Consider the following 13,954-nt stretch of genomic DNA (forward strand, 5'->3'; position numbering starts at 1 on the left):
ATAGAGGCAAGCGCCTCACTACAATTTGAAATTTTTTTGAGTAGTATATGATAATAATATTTATTTGCCCCTATTAGATTATTAAATTTGACTGCACAATAAATTTTTACTCAACTTTTGGTATTTAATCGTCAATTTAAAAATTTTATATTAGAAATTTGTTAGAACTTAGAATGATCAATTCTCAAATTTAAACGAAATTAATGTTCTTTTTTAAAAATCAACTCAAAAGAATATTATTTATCTTCTTTTCAAATTAGTTTTAATTTTTGCATAGCAACTGTATTAATTGAAAGAACTTTTTTAACTATAAATGTAAATAAGAGTCGACTTCTAATTGTGTTAGGAAGTGAATTTTTAAATAATTATTTAGTAATATATATAAAAAGAGAAATTTTGATGGTAGCGTTAACAGAAAAATTATTTAATTTTTTAAAATATAAAACCTAAAATAATAAAAATTTAAATTATATATTATTATTTAAATTACTATTTTAGTATTGTAATTTATATATTAGATATTTTGAAGGCTAATCATATTTTACAATAATAAAATATAATCATAACAATAATTATGTTATATGTACCTACCACCAAACTTCTCCCCAGCCATTCCATATTTGCTTTGACTATGGGCACCTCAAGTCTCTTCGAATCAGCCCGACCCTGATTGATTGCCGTTTGTTCCTGCACCGGCTTTCTCACGACTCCTGGCTCAGTCGTAGCCACCTCTTTCCCATGATAAGATTCTCCTGGCCCTCCTCCTTGTTTGCACCTTAGTTCGACATTCACCGGTCGATCCCTCGTCTCTCCTTGCCTTCTAAACTTAGCTTTTCCGACAATAATTACCTTCCCTCGTAGTCTCCACTGGTTCATCTCTGCAATGCCTTCAGCGCACCCCCTTTGGTCGTGTACCAGACAAAAGCAAACAGATAAATCATTCCACTCTTCTATTTTTTGCATAGATAGATGTCGTTAATCCTTTCCGTCCAGCAAAACAAGTGATACAATTCACTTCTTGAGATATCCTCCGGAAGATTATCCACAAACACAAAGAAATAGTCATGTTCCAACCGTTGATATGCTTCTCTATTCCAAATTCTAGGATCATTCCTACTTCGATCACCGCTAGTGTTTTCCCCTCACGTTTTCTCGCTCTCTCATAGCTATTTCATTATTATTATTGTTGTTATTATTATCGTTGTTGTTGTTGTTGTTGTTGTTGTTGTTGAGTGACTATGTATGTGTGTGTATATATATACTTTTTATATCAGAAATACATATATAAGAATTTAATGAATAAATTTATCATTATTTATGTCCAAAAAATATAGTACAATATTATTGTGCAATTAATAATAATAATAATTATTATTTTATTTTATTTTATTTTTGGACGGAGGACTATTATGTCTAATAAAGAAAAATGTTAGGAATTGATTTGTACATTAATTTTTCTTGGGGACTAAAATATCCGTTTTTAAAATCTTTGGGGACTAATCTGGATAATTACTCTGCCAGAAAATGAACTGGGGACTGATTTGTCTGCTGGAGTAAAACCTTGGGAATTGATCTATGTATTAATTTTTCTTGGGGACTAAAATGTTTGATTCTAAAATCTTTAGAAACTTGATCTGGGTAATTACTATATATATATATATAACATAATTAAAGGAATTAATGCCACATTTAATAGTTGTTTTTTTTGTATATATGTAATATAGTTAAAAGAATTAATACCACATTTAATAAATAAGATATTTTAATTTGAAGCTTTTTTTCGATTGTGATATAAATTTAATTTTGATGCACTATTGGCGTAAGTCAATTTTACACGTGCATCAAATTATATATCAGTAAAAAATAACTATTTTTTATATTAATTACGTGAATAGTCATCCAAATAGACAAATGTATTTAGACTATTATATAAAATATTTTATATTATCACTACATTAAAGTTAAACTTGTGACATTTTGAAACTAAAGTTTCCAAGTGATCTGAGAAGAGAAATAGAATTAAGAAACCACATTTTGTAGCTTATAAAACTAACTATGTAGAACTTGTAAAGTAGGCCACAAAATATGGCAATTTGATTATAAATATCAATTCAAAAAGTCTTACCACTCTTGCACTTATCTAAGTTACTCCTACCTTAATAACACCTCAAAGAGTTCACCCAATTCAAAGAAAGGAGAACAAAATGCACTCTAACTAACACAAGTTCAAATCAAAATACTCAAACAAAAATGAAAATAGTTTTTGTGTGATCTCACTCTCTTTACCTTTTGTATCTTTCAATTAAAGCTTAATCTAGACAACAGAGAATTTGGAACACACTCAATAACTAAAAAAAAATACTATTGCAGTAAAGGCTGAGTTTTTTCAATCCGAATTGGTTGCTTCTTTCTTGGTTGATTTCCTCATATATATATGCAGCTTAATCTTTTCTTCAATATAGAAATCATTTCTTCTTTTATTGTAGCAACCGTTGCACTCATCAAGGACATAGCTATTAGGTTTGATTGAGTATAACATCCTTATTTAGCTTCATAACAAAGTGCGGCAGCTTTTTCTACATAGAGTAATATGATTATTGAAGATAATAATCAATCATGAACTATTTTGCATGAATCATGAATTGTTTTATGTGACTATTTGATTGTCTTTCAATTAATACCAACAATATTTATAAAAAAATTGTTATAATAGGATTTGTTAATTATATTTGTTATCATAAGGGTCAATATTTAACTTTTGACTCAATAGAAACTTTTACAAATAGGATAATTTTTTTGAGTATCCAATTTATTCCCTATTCATTCCTTTTTTGAAGAGCTATATAATTTTTGAAAAATAAAATAAAATAAATTAGTCTCTAAATTTAGATGTCATTAGACAACGTGATATTCCTATAAAATTCAATGTTAAAACAAAATAGAGCTTATTTATGTGTCATATTAGAGTAATAATATAATGGTTAAGTGTCATGTTAAAGATGAATTAGTGTAAACCTACTTCTGTATTCTTGGATCCAAACATAAAATTTACTCCCACTAATGGGGATTTGTTCGAGAATGCAGGATAATATAGGAGATTGATTGGCAAGTTATTTTACTTCACTATTTCAAGACCCGATATTTGCTTTGTTGTGAATAAACTAAGCCAATACATGTCTTCTCCTCGCACTAATCATTTGGATGCTATCTATCATGTTTTGAGATAATTGAAGTCTGCACTTGGACAGGACTTGCTTTTTTCAATTTTTTTCTCTTTATCGGTCAAGGCATATGGGGATGCTGATTGGGGGAGCTGTGCCAAAATCAGACGATCCACTACTGGCTATTGTGTTTTCTTTGGCGATTGTCTAATCTCACAAAAGTCGAAGAAACAAGACACCGTTTTGAGGTTCGCGGGTGAAACTCACTTGCCAATGTCATTGCTGAAGTTGTGTGGATTATGAGGTTACTTCGGAATTTTGAGATACAAGTTGATCCGCTTTTCATCTTCTAAAACTATAATATATATTGCTGAGAATTCCACCTGCCATGAGCGTACCAAACATATTGAAATGGATTGCCCCTTTACTTGAGAATGTGTACAAGACAGTATCGTGAAGTTGGTGCGTGAAGTTAGGACATCAGCTTTCTAATATTTTAACAAAAGCTGTGCAGCCTACCTTGTTTAAGAATTTGATCAGCAAGTTAGGAATCATTCATATTTTTTCTCTAACTTAAAAGAAAATATTAACTGATATCTTACTTTACTTATTATGATTGTTATTTATTTACTGCAATTAGTTGATTAACTTTATTTAGAGAAGAATTTCTTTTGTTAGATTTTATTAATAATTTATTGAGATGAGTCGATATTACATCTAAGCTAATAAAATAATAACAAAATTTTTTTTTTCAGTACCAATTTTGATTCTAACATTAAGAACTTATTTATCCTTATTATGCATAATGATGTTGTTGAATCTTTCTATTGTGAATTTGAGTATTATTGATGAAAAATATTAAGGATTTCAGTTTCCAAAATATTTTTCTTTTAATTCCCGTTGAAACTCCGAAGCCAATTCAAGGAAACAGAAGGTAACAATCATGTGACAATATGGCTAAAAATGATGACAATCTTGGGTAGAGTTCTATAAATTCTTGGATTTTTTTTAAATAGATAATTTAATTTTTTTATTTACAGAAATAAATAATTTAAAAATAATTTACGTTTTTAAGTTTTATTACTTATTTTATTTACATTATAAATAAATTGATTATACACATATCTTATTTACTGCACTCGCAACACATTTATCGATATACGTGTCTTATCTCATTTTTAGTGTACTCAAGATACGTACATAATTAATTCGTTTATACTTTAAACGAAATAAGTAATAACACCTAAAAATATAAATAGCCTATAAATTACCTATTTCAATAAATAAAAGAAATAAATTTTTATTTTACATGAGAATTCACTTTTACTCATATATGTAGTTATGTACTATTTTGTCATTTAACAAGGATGAAACATTTAAAATTTTGTAAACACTTATATTACCATGAATGTATCAGTTAAGTTGGATTACTTTAAAATCTAAATTACCAATAATGTGACTTCGCTAAAACAAAATAAAGCTATGGGTTGTTTTATCTGATCCAACATTACGAATAATCTAAATATACCTTTTTCATCATTTCCCTACGTTGAATTTGTCATGAATGCTAGCTAGTATGCTACACATCAGGAAATGAGATTCATCAGACCATGATAAGCAAATTAAAATTTCTTATTGAATAAAGATTAAAGAGTTTAGTATGAATTTAGTATCGATTACTCAAATTTACTTCAAAGTTAGAATTAGAATTTTAAGACAATAACAACAAAATTGACGCAAATTAAATGTCAATACTTTTAAATTTTATACATAATATAGGAGAATTATTTTGAGGCGGATGGACTAATTTCAGGGGGTCCAAAAAGACAAAGAATACCAAAAAATTTAAGATCTTTTTAACTCAGCTAATCGATAAAATCCAACACTAGACCTGCATGGTCCAAAAACGACAAACCAAACCACCCCCAAAATGATAAAAGCTTATATTTGGGAAAAGCTAAAGGATGTCCCTTCACCCTTCAGCCGTTTCTAAGTTCTAACTATTCTACTTTTTCTTCTCTCTCTCATGGACTGAGTTCATAAAACATCCCCATTTACGAACTATGATAGTTTCTACACACAACAGCACCCTTCAAACATCTTCAGTTTCCTGTATTGAATGAGAAGAATAAATCCCATCAATATACCTCACAAACTCCTAATATATTTACTAATGTATTATCCACACTATGCCATCCCTCTTCACAATCAAACACACCCTGAAAAAATTTGTAACAGGTGATAATAAGAAAGAGGGCAAAAAAGAAATATCCTGCAGAAAAAGCAAAAGCCCATGTTGGGAAAACTTACTGTCAAGTAACTAGTTAACACTGCTCAGAAAATTATATCCCTTTTTATTCCATATTTCCCAATGCACTGGAATCATGAAGTAAAATATCTTCTTGTATAGTTTTGGAATTCAATTGATCAATTATTTCGTCATGATTGAATTGATCTGCTCTGGGATTCTGCAAATTATCTCCAGGCTCCTCATTAGGGTTGGACAGAACATCAACTTTCTCAGAAGCCACTTGTGACACATGAATGACCTTATCTACCATTACCACACGAGTTTCTTCAGTGGTCCCTTGGGTTTGATTTGATGATGTACCCACAGACTGGGTCGAGACACTGAAAGTGAAAACAATAAACACACTTCATGTAACTATATAAACTTAACTTCGACAGAAGATTATCAAGCAAAAATGTATATAGAAAATAAATAAATAAATATAAATGATTCAAGGTAATGATTTTGTACCAGTCAGAAGGACTTTTGGTTGTCTTCTCTTCTGCTCTTGGTCTCTTATTCTGTCCCAGATCTACAAACGAATCACCAGCTTTATTGTTCATGTTGGAACTTCCCCTTTTCCGTCGTCCAGAAAATAAAGCAGCTTTTCCATTCACATCTTTAGTTTCAGATTCAATGGCGCTTGCTCTGCTGGCATCTTCAACCCGAGAAGGAACTTCGACTATTACTTTTGGTTCTCCAAAAGAAAATCCTGTTTGTTGGCTATGGCTAGATTTACCAGGTGGGTTGTCATTTTCAACATGCCGCTGTCCACTGCTAACATTACCATTACTGGTACCAGATATGAGGTGCGTACCCTCATTTGCCATAATGGACTTGTCTGGAGTTCTGGAAAACCTTTGTGTGCAGGCTTTAAGCAACGAGAGAATAGGGCCAGGAGAAGCAGGTGATTTCTTCACAAGTGAAGCAACTAATTCATTTCTGGTCTTATCAACATTCTGCTGAAGAATCATCTGCTTCAAGTTTTTCCTTGCAGATATTTTCTGCCGGTTAGATTCCATGTCGGAATTAAGCAATTTAACAACAGCAATGTCTTCGGAGACAACTTTCAAATCCTCTAGCTTCTTCAATTCTTCCATATGAGCACTGATTTCAATCCTATCAGCATGCAACAATTCTCTCTGCTTCTGGAGCTTATCCCTTTGAGCCTCTAGTTCCTTAATGCAGTTAGTTAACTCGGCCCATTCCCTGTTTCTCTGTTCTCGATCCAGATTTATCTCTGCACGCTCATTCTGAAGCCTTTCCATCTCAAAGGAAACCTGTTCCAACTCTTTTACAGCTTTTTCCTTAAGAACATTAATATATTGGAGTTCCCTATTCTTTTCTTCCTCAAAAGCCATTTCTCTTTCTTTCAAATAACTTTCCACTTCTTCGCGCCTCTTCTCAATTAGGTTATTCAGCTCCCTCTTTTGCATCTCAATGTCCCGCAAAAAATCTGCTCGCTCCTGCTGCATCTTGGTAAACCACTCAGAATGTTCAAGTGCCATCTTGTTCAAGAATCTTTCCCGCTCACTTGCAAGTGATGCCAAGTCCTGGGAGTACTGATTCCGCATATTTTCTTTTTCTTCTCTTAGCTTGTCACGCTCATTCTTAATGAAAGTGGAAACAGCCTTCCTCTCCTCTGCAACAAATTCGGCTTCCTTCTGCAACTCGTCTTTCTTTTCATCAAGAAGCTCCCACTCAGCTTCAAACTTTGCATTCTCAGCTTTAAGCTTATCTGCTTCGGCCAAAAGCTCCAATTTCTGGGATCTTACAAGGTCAATCTCTTCCTTCAGTTTCATTTCAAAAATTGACAGGTCACCTGTTTCACTTTTCATGGCCTCAAATAACTCCTTTGCATTATCAACTTGTCTTCCTTTATCCTCCAAAGATGCCAAAGACTTCTGCAGATCTTGTTTTGTTTGTTCAATTTCATGTTTCTCCTTTTGCAAAAGGGTTTTATTTAATTCAAATTCCTTCTCAGCAGCTCTCAAGCTTTTATCTTTTTCTTCAAGAGTACTTGACAGATCTTCCAGTTCCTTCTCCTTATCCCTCAGTGACCTTGACCGAACATCCAAATCATGCTCCCTTTCCAAGATTTGGTCCTCCCTTTGTTTAAGATCAACCTCCTTCAATTCCCAAGCTCTTCTCTTCGTCTCGATTTCATTTTGAACCAATTTCCGGTGCATTTGTAGCTCAGTTTCCAACTCATGTTTTCTTGTTTTCAATGCAGCTTCCTGACCAGCTATAGCTTTCTGAATTTCATCCTACATTTTCAATCAAGCTAAATTAATGTACAGAAAAAACTTAGAATTTTAAAGTAAAATAAATGTGAGAGAACATACACATTCTCTACTAGCAAGTTTTCCTTGAAATTCAACCAACTCTTGCTCTTTCTTGTTCAGCTCGGTTTCCCGTTTAGCAAGTACCTATATTTACAGAATGCAAATCCAAACATGAATAACAGAAAGATAGTATATAGTTCATATTAATTTCATCTAGACCAAGAATTTTCAGAGACAAACCTCTTCTCTTTGTCTTAGAGTGGCATCCATCAGTTTTAGATTGGTTTTCTCATCATGAAGGGCTTCACGTTCCTTCTCAAACTCCTTTTTTGTATCCTCTAATTCTCTTTGAAGACGATCTAGTTCCTGAGACCTACTAAAAATGTGATCCTCTCTCTCATTGAGCAACGTTTGTGATTGAAGTAGCCTTTCCTGTTCTTGCTGTAAAACCTTCTGCCTTTCAGAAAGGGATTGCCTCTCAAGTATGATCTCCTTGTCCTTTTCATCACAACTGAAACACACACACACACACACACAGATCATCATACTTTTTAAACAATCAAATTTTAACAACATACGAAATTTAACATTGACTGTGAGTTGCACCATTCATGATCTGATTATTGTCAGCATTCTAATTCCAAAAATTGAGTAAATCTTTTATGTAAAAGAAGATTTCAACCCAAAGGAATAACAAATTTCATTAATCAATCTTGCTTCTAGGCTTTTCACAGTCTCCTGAATAACTACAGGATTTGTGTATTAAAAAGAAAGGTTAGGTATCCTCCTAAACAAGCCTTTCTAGACAACACAGGTAGGTATGTTGCATCATCTATTCGTACATGCTCCCAATAACAAGGGAATTAGCAAATCAATATCATAATTAAAATGACTCTGGGATAAAAGAAAAAATGTAAATTATATAGAAAATAACATACTCTGACTTGAAAGTAATGATTTGCCGCCTTAGGTTATCTTCCCGTGCTTCCACATCACGAAGCTTCCTTTCTGCAACACCAGTAAATCGGTTAGCCTCTGCTTGCAAAGACTCAGCCGAACGCATCATCGCCTCAGCCTCCGTAAATTTTTTCTGAGCTTCATCTATCAACTGGTGTGCTTCTGCAATTTTACTCTCAGCTGCAACCTTGGTTTCAGCACATTCAGTACGCATCTCATGTAACGCCTTCTCAAGCTACCAAAATCAATAAAACATAACCCTCTAGACGTTAGAATAACATTTGGGCAGAACAAACTTTTTCTTATGTTGGGAGAGAGAAAGTATTGAACAAGCTTACACTTGCTATGCATGCTTCTTTGACACCTACTGTCTTCTTCAAACTTTCTTCGCGTTGTCGTGCTTCAGTTAAAGCAGATTTAGTCATGGCTGAATCATGTTTATGCATTAACTCAGAAGACTCAGCCAAGGTCTTAACTTGCTCATACTTGGAAGCCAATTCCCTTCTCTCCATTATGAGAAGGCCCATGTGATGCTGGTGATCATATATCTACATCAAAGTTGCAGGTTAGATAAAAAGTAAAAGTAAGAAATGAATAATGAGTTTTCTAGGCAATTGTATAAGGCCTCAAACCATACATTTCTCACTGAAATGAAATACATCAAACATCATTCAGAGTTTTCACTTGAAAATCAATTCAATAGATAATTAAGTGAGGGGCAGAAGTTGATTTGGTGTAAGCAGTAACAAAACTATTCAACTCAGAGCTCTGTGATCTAACTTCCTAGAACTCTTAGGCTGAGAAGCTAAAAATTCAAATTTGAACCGCTTTAGTTACATGGTCCCTATATCAAAATCCAAACTTTAGAACGTGCAATCCAAACTTCAAAGCATTCTATAAAAAGACATATGGCTATTAATCCTCAGGTTCCAAAATCCCACTAATAATCCAAAAAACTAAATTTTTTTAAACAACCATAACATCAACATTTCTAGTTATTTAGCTATTTACCAATATAGAACATGGCAAAGCATCAACCCATTAAGGTTATATTTGACAAGCAACACAGGCAACATGAAAAGAATTGACAAGATGCCATATCAAGTGGCATTTATCTTCTGGAATCAAAGTACGTCTTAAAGGAAAATACAGTGATCTAAGCCTTCTCAAAATATCATTAATGAACATACACCCAAATATAAAAACCATGAAAACAAGGCCGTTTTCATCCCTATTATCTTAAACCGGAAACAATTTAACCCAATATATTCATACAATTATGACTCTGCTCAGTGTAACCGAGAAATGCAAACTCGTTTGTCCAAAATCCCTAATAAACCCACGATTTCTTACTACCTAAAATCAAAATAATAGAAAAAAAATTATAATGAAGAATTTTACGAACCTCAGCTTCGAGCTTGGCGATGTAAGCAACAAGGGCAGCTTTGTCTTTCTGCTTAATCGATTCCTCGTCAAATCCAGATTCCTTGAGGCGTTTCCAAATCTCTTCATCACTGAGAGGGCTTCTCAAAACCCTAGAACCCGGCGTTATGGATAAGTGCTTCGTAGAACTAATGGGAGTAGCCATTGACCGAGGCGTGGAAACCTCCATCTCCTACACTCCGTTGGAATCTCTTATCTGCTTCTTTAAAACGCTAATCTGAGTTTTTAATCTGCTTTTGGGCTTTAGTGGGTGGGACAGTGTTGAAGAATTGAAAGTTGGAAGAAACGCACTTTACTCAGTACACTCTGTATTTGGGCTGGTCTCTATTCTTTTCCACTCTGGAAGTGTTGCCGACGCCTTGTCAAACGACGTCGTTTTACTTGACCTTCATTCAAGTGTTGTAGGCGCGTTTTTTACTGTACGAAGCTAAGATAGGAATAGAGGATAGATAGGATTGTAGAGATACTCGGTTAGACGTTGGAAACTTGGAATTAAATTAAATTTTGTACTAAAAGGCAAAAACAAAATCAATTCCTTGTGATTTTCCTTTCTCTTGCTTCAAGGGATAAACATAAACGTCTCTCCATTTATTGTTTTCCTACTTTGGTCGATGGAATATTTTTATTTTGATTTTGACTTTATTCCTAATAGTACAGTAATTTTTATTTTATATAATATACAAGTCTATCTCGGTTTTTTATTTAAATAAATAAATAAATAAAATTATTTCATTTCAAAAATACTCAAAATGTAAAAGAGATTCATCCGAAATATGATTTATTGATTTTAGAATAAAATTGCTCATAAATCCCGTAAAGGACATGTGAATTTATGAGTAAAATTTTTCACACAAATACTACATATTTCAGAGTTCCCTTTAACAAAATTGGGCTAATTTTTTTTTGTAAATTGGCACACAATTTGCAATAGAAATGAGTGACAATTTTTTTTAAAAAATAAATAATTTTTTGTATTTATTAAAAATGAGAACGTTGACATATGTACTCATAATAGATTAAAATTGATTTTGTATTTACGAAAAATACATTCTGTGAGATAAAAGTATTCTATTTTAATTATACACTTGTTTTCTTATTATCCGAATCTACGTGGCACCCCAATCTTCTAAATCCCTATTTACGTGAAATGCTATGTTGGTATATGACCGTTTGATAACGTTCTAATTATCAAATCGAAACCCTAGCAAATTATCTTTCCCAATTTGAATCCTAACCCAAAAATTGAAATTTATTGAATTTTATATAGTCTCAAGTGCACCCACGGTAAAAAAGAATAACGTTGTAACCCTCGTAATGTTTTTGTGTAGATTTAATTCTGCTGCAAGTGATGAAAGTTGTAGCAATGCTTCAAGTTCGAAGAAGAGGAAGGAGAAGAAGCTTTACAACATATACTTCTGTGGGAGGGAGATTGTGTCGATGAAGTCTGGCACGATAACGAACCTTAATAGATGGTTCATCTGGTATCTAAAAAGCATTCTGCAGTCTACTTATGTAGTCTATAAATAAGAAAAATTTAGAAGAATTAAAAAATTTCAACTAAAATCACTTCAGAATCAAACAAAATTCTGCAAATTTCCAATCACACTAACACAACGAAAATCAATGCAAATGAGTGTTTGGAGTCAATTTCCTTTCTTTGTTCAATTTATTGTTTTCTTTTCTTTTCCAACATTTATTGTTTTTCTTTATTTTTATTCAGCTATTTAATTTCTGTTAATTTCAATTTAATTATGTTTATTTCTTTTGCATAAATTCACTTATTTATTTTCTCTTTGTCTTTACTTTGTTTTTACTTATTTATTTGAATTTCATATTTCGATTTATTTATTTTCATTTTTTTTATATTTTTAGTATTTTTAATTCTGTTTTCTGCATCGTTTTCTTATTTTGATTTAACTTTATTCCTTACATTTTATTATACAATTTACTTTTGACACTTACACCAAGTAAATTTTGAGTCGAGTCCACTCTTTTTTCAAAAGAGTCGTATCCCCAAATTAAGATATTAATAGAAATTTGATTCAATACCCTATCGAAGTTATCAAAAATTAAGTAAAATACCTTGCATCTTTTTTAAAAAATTTTTTATTCAGTTTCTCCTTTTTCCAAATCCAATCCCTAATCTCATATAAATAGTATTATCATTGTTTCTCAGGGTTTGCAGGAACATCCATTGTTATTGGTTTTTTCTTCCTCCTTTTCTCTGCTGCCACCCTCAAATCGCAATTGGGGTTAAAAAATTCTAATAGCTTTTGAAAACTTATAAATTAAGAAAGTTAGAATATGAATCTCTTTTAAGATATTTTGATTTATAAAATATAAATGCTCTATTATGTTTTAATTTACTTTGGGCAATGTCTTTATTTTTTTATTTTTTTAGTTGTTTCTTTTCTTGTTCAAAAATTCCAATGAAATACAACTGCTCTATTGTGCCTTAGTTTACTTTGCTTGACGGGTTTTTTTAGCAAAATAACTTTTTTTTGGGTACTTACAAAAATTACTTTATTTGACAATTACACCTTTCTATCAATTATTTATTATTTTTAGGGGCCTCTTATCATTTTGTTCTCTTTGATCTTTTTTTTTCTTTTGTTCTCTTTCATTTTTTTAATTTTTTTATAGCATCTAAATAGTAAAGAATTATTCTTCACGTACAAGCATTTTTCCATATAAATTATACAAATCATTTATATTCACACGCTTTCACGTTTTTATTCGTGCCTCTTTTTCTTCTTCTTTCTCTGTGCCTCTTCTTCTTCTTTTTCGTAATTTTTCTTTCTCGTTATCGTCGTCATCAACACCACATCTTCCTCCTCCTCCTCCTCCTCTTCCTCCTTCTTTTTGTTTATTGAAATTTCTTCTCATCTTTTCTTTTTCTCTTTCTCCTTCATCATCAGTTATCTCGTTGTTAAAAATAATAAAAAATTTACGTTCAGATTGTCAATTGAACCAGAACGAAATTGATTATTGTTTTGAAGAAAAAATATAGCATTAGAGAAAATATTTTTCTGCAACAAATTTGGGTGTAGCACGAAGATATTTGGGTGTAACATGAAGATATTTGGGTGTATTTTAAGAATTTTTGGATGAATTTTTATTCTGATAAGTTTTGCATGATTGAAAACTCTTCATCTTTTTCCTTCTCATCTTCTACTATTTCTTCTTTTTTTTATCATCATCACCATCTTCTTCTTCTTTTTTTCTTATTCATCTTTTTCTTTTTATTTTACCTTCTCAAGTTTCTTCTTGTTTTACTGAATAAAAATAAAAAAATCAAACAAAGAAGAAGAAAAAATACATAATGCTGCAGAATTACTTGGAAGAGGATGAACTTACATTCATTTAACTAAAAGAAAGAAAGAAATAAGAAAAAAAAACCGCAGCATTAGAGAAAATATTTTTCTATATTTGCAGCAAATTTGGGTGTAACACGAAGATATTTGGGTGTATTTTAAGAATTTTTGGATGTATTTTTATTCTGATAAATTCTGCATAATTTAAAACTCTTCCTCTTTCTCCTCTTCATCCAATGTTGCAAAATCAATAGAAAGAAGAGGAGAAAAAAAATGCAGCAACAACAACAGTAATAAAAAATAACGATGAAGATGAAACACGCGAAGAAAAAGAAGGAGAAACGCAAAAAAAAAGGAGAAGAAGAAGAAGGAAAAGGAGGAGGAGAAGAAGGAACGTGAAGAAGAAGTATCTTCCATAATGGTGAGTGAGAGCGCGCTTTGGAAACGGTTGAGTGACGCTAGGGATGGCAATACCACCTGAACCCGCGGGTACCCACCCCGCGC

The 13,954-nt window shown here is 32.0% G+C and overlaps 1 protein-coding gene across 1 annotated transcript; it reads right to left on the reverse strand.

The window, feature by feature from the left end:
- Window positions 1-4,837: 4,837 nt before the first annotated feature.
- On the reverse strand, window positions 4,838-10,543 carry LOC107482035 (protein CROWDED NUCLEI 4). The gene is made up of 8 exons (XM_016102413.3): window positions 10,099-10,543; window positions 9,032-9,241; window positions 8,675-8,928; window positions 7,977-8,247; window positions 7,797-7,880; window positions 5,923-7,718; window positions 5,472-5,792; window positions 4,838-5,380 (listed from the first exon to the last, which is right to left on the reverse strand). The coding sequence occupies exons 1-7, from the start codon at window positions 10,303-10,305 to the stop codon at window positions 5,516-5,518; spliced, it is 3,099 nt and encodes a 1,032-aa protein (XP_015957899.1). The 5' UTR covers window positions 10,306-10,543; the 3' UTR covers window positions 4,838-5,380; window positions 5,472-5,515.
- Window positions 10,544-13,954: the final 3,411 nt, after the last annotated feature.

The sequence above is a fragment of the Arachis duranensis genome, chromosome 1 (genome assembly GCF_000817695.3).
Source record: "Arachis duranensis cultivar V14167 chromosome 1, aradu.V14167.gnm2.J7QH, whole genome shotgun sequence".
Lineage (NCBI taxonomy): Eukaryota > Viridiplantae > Streptophyta > Magnoliopsida > Fabales > Fabaceae > Arachis > Arachis duranensis.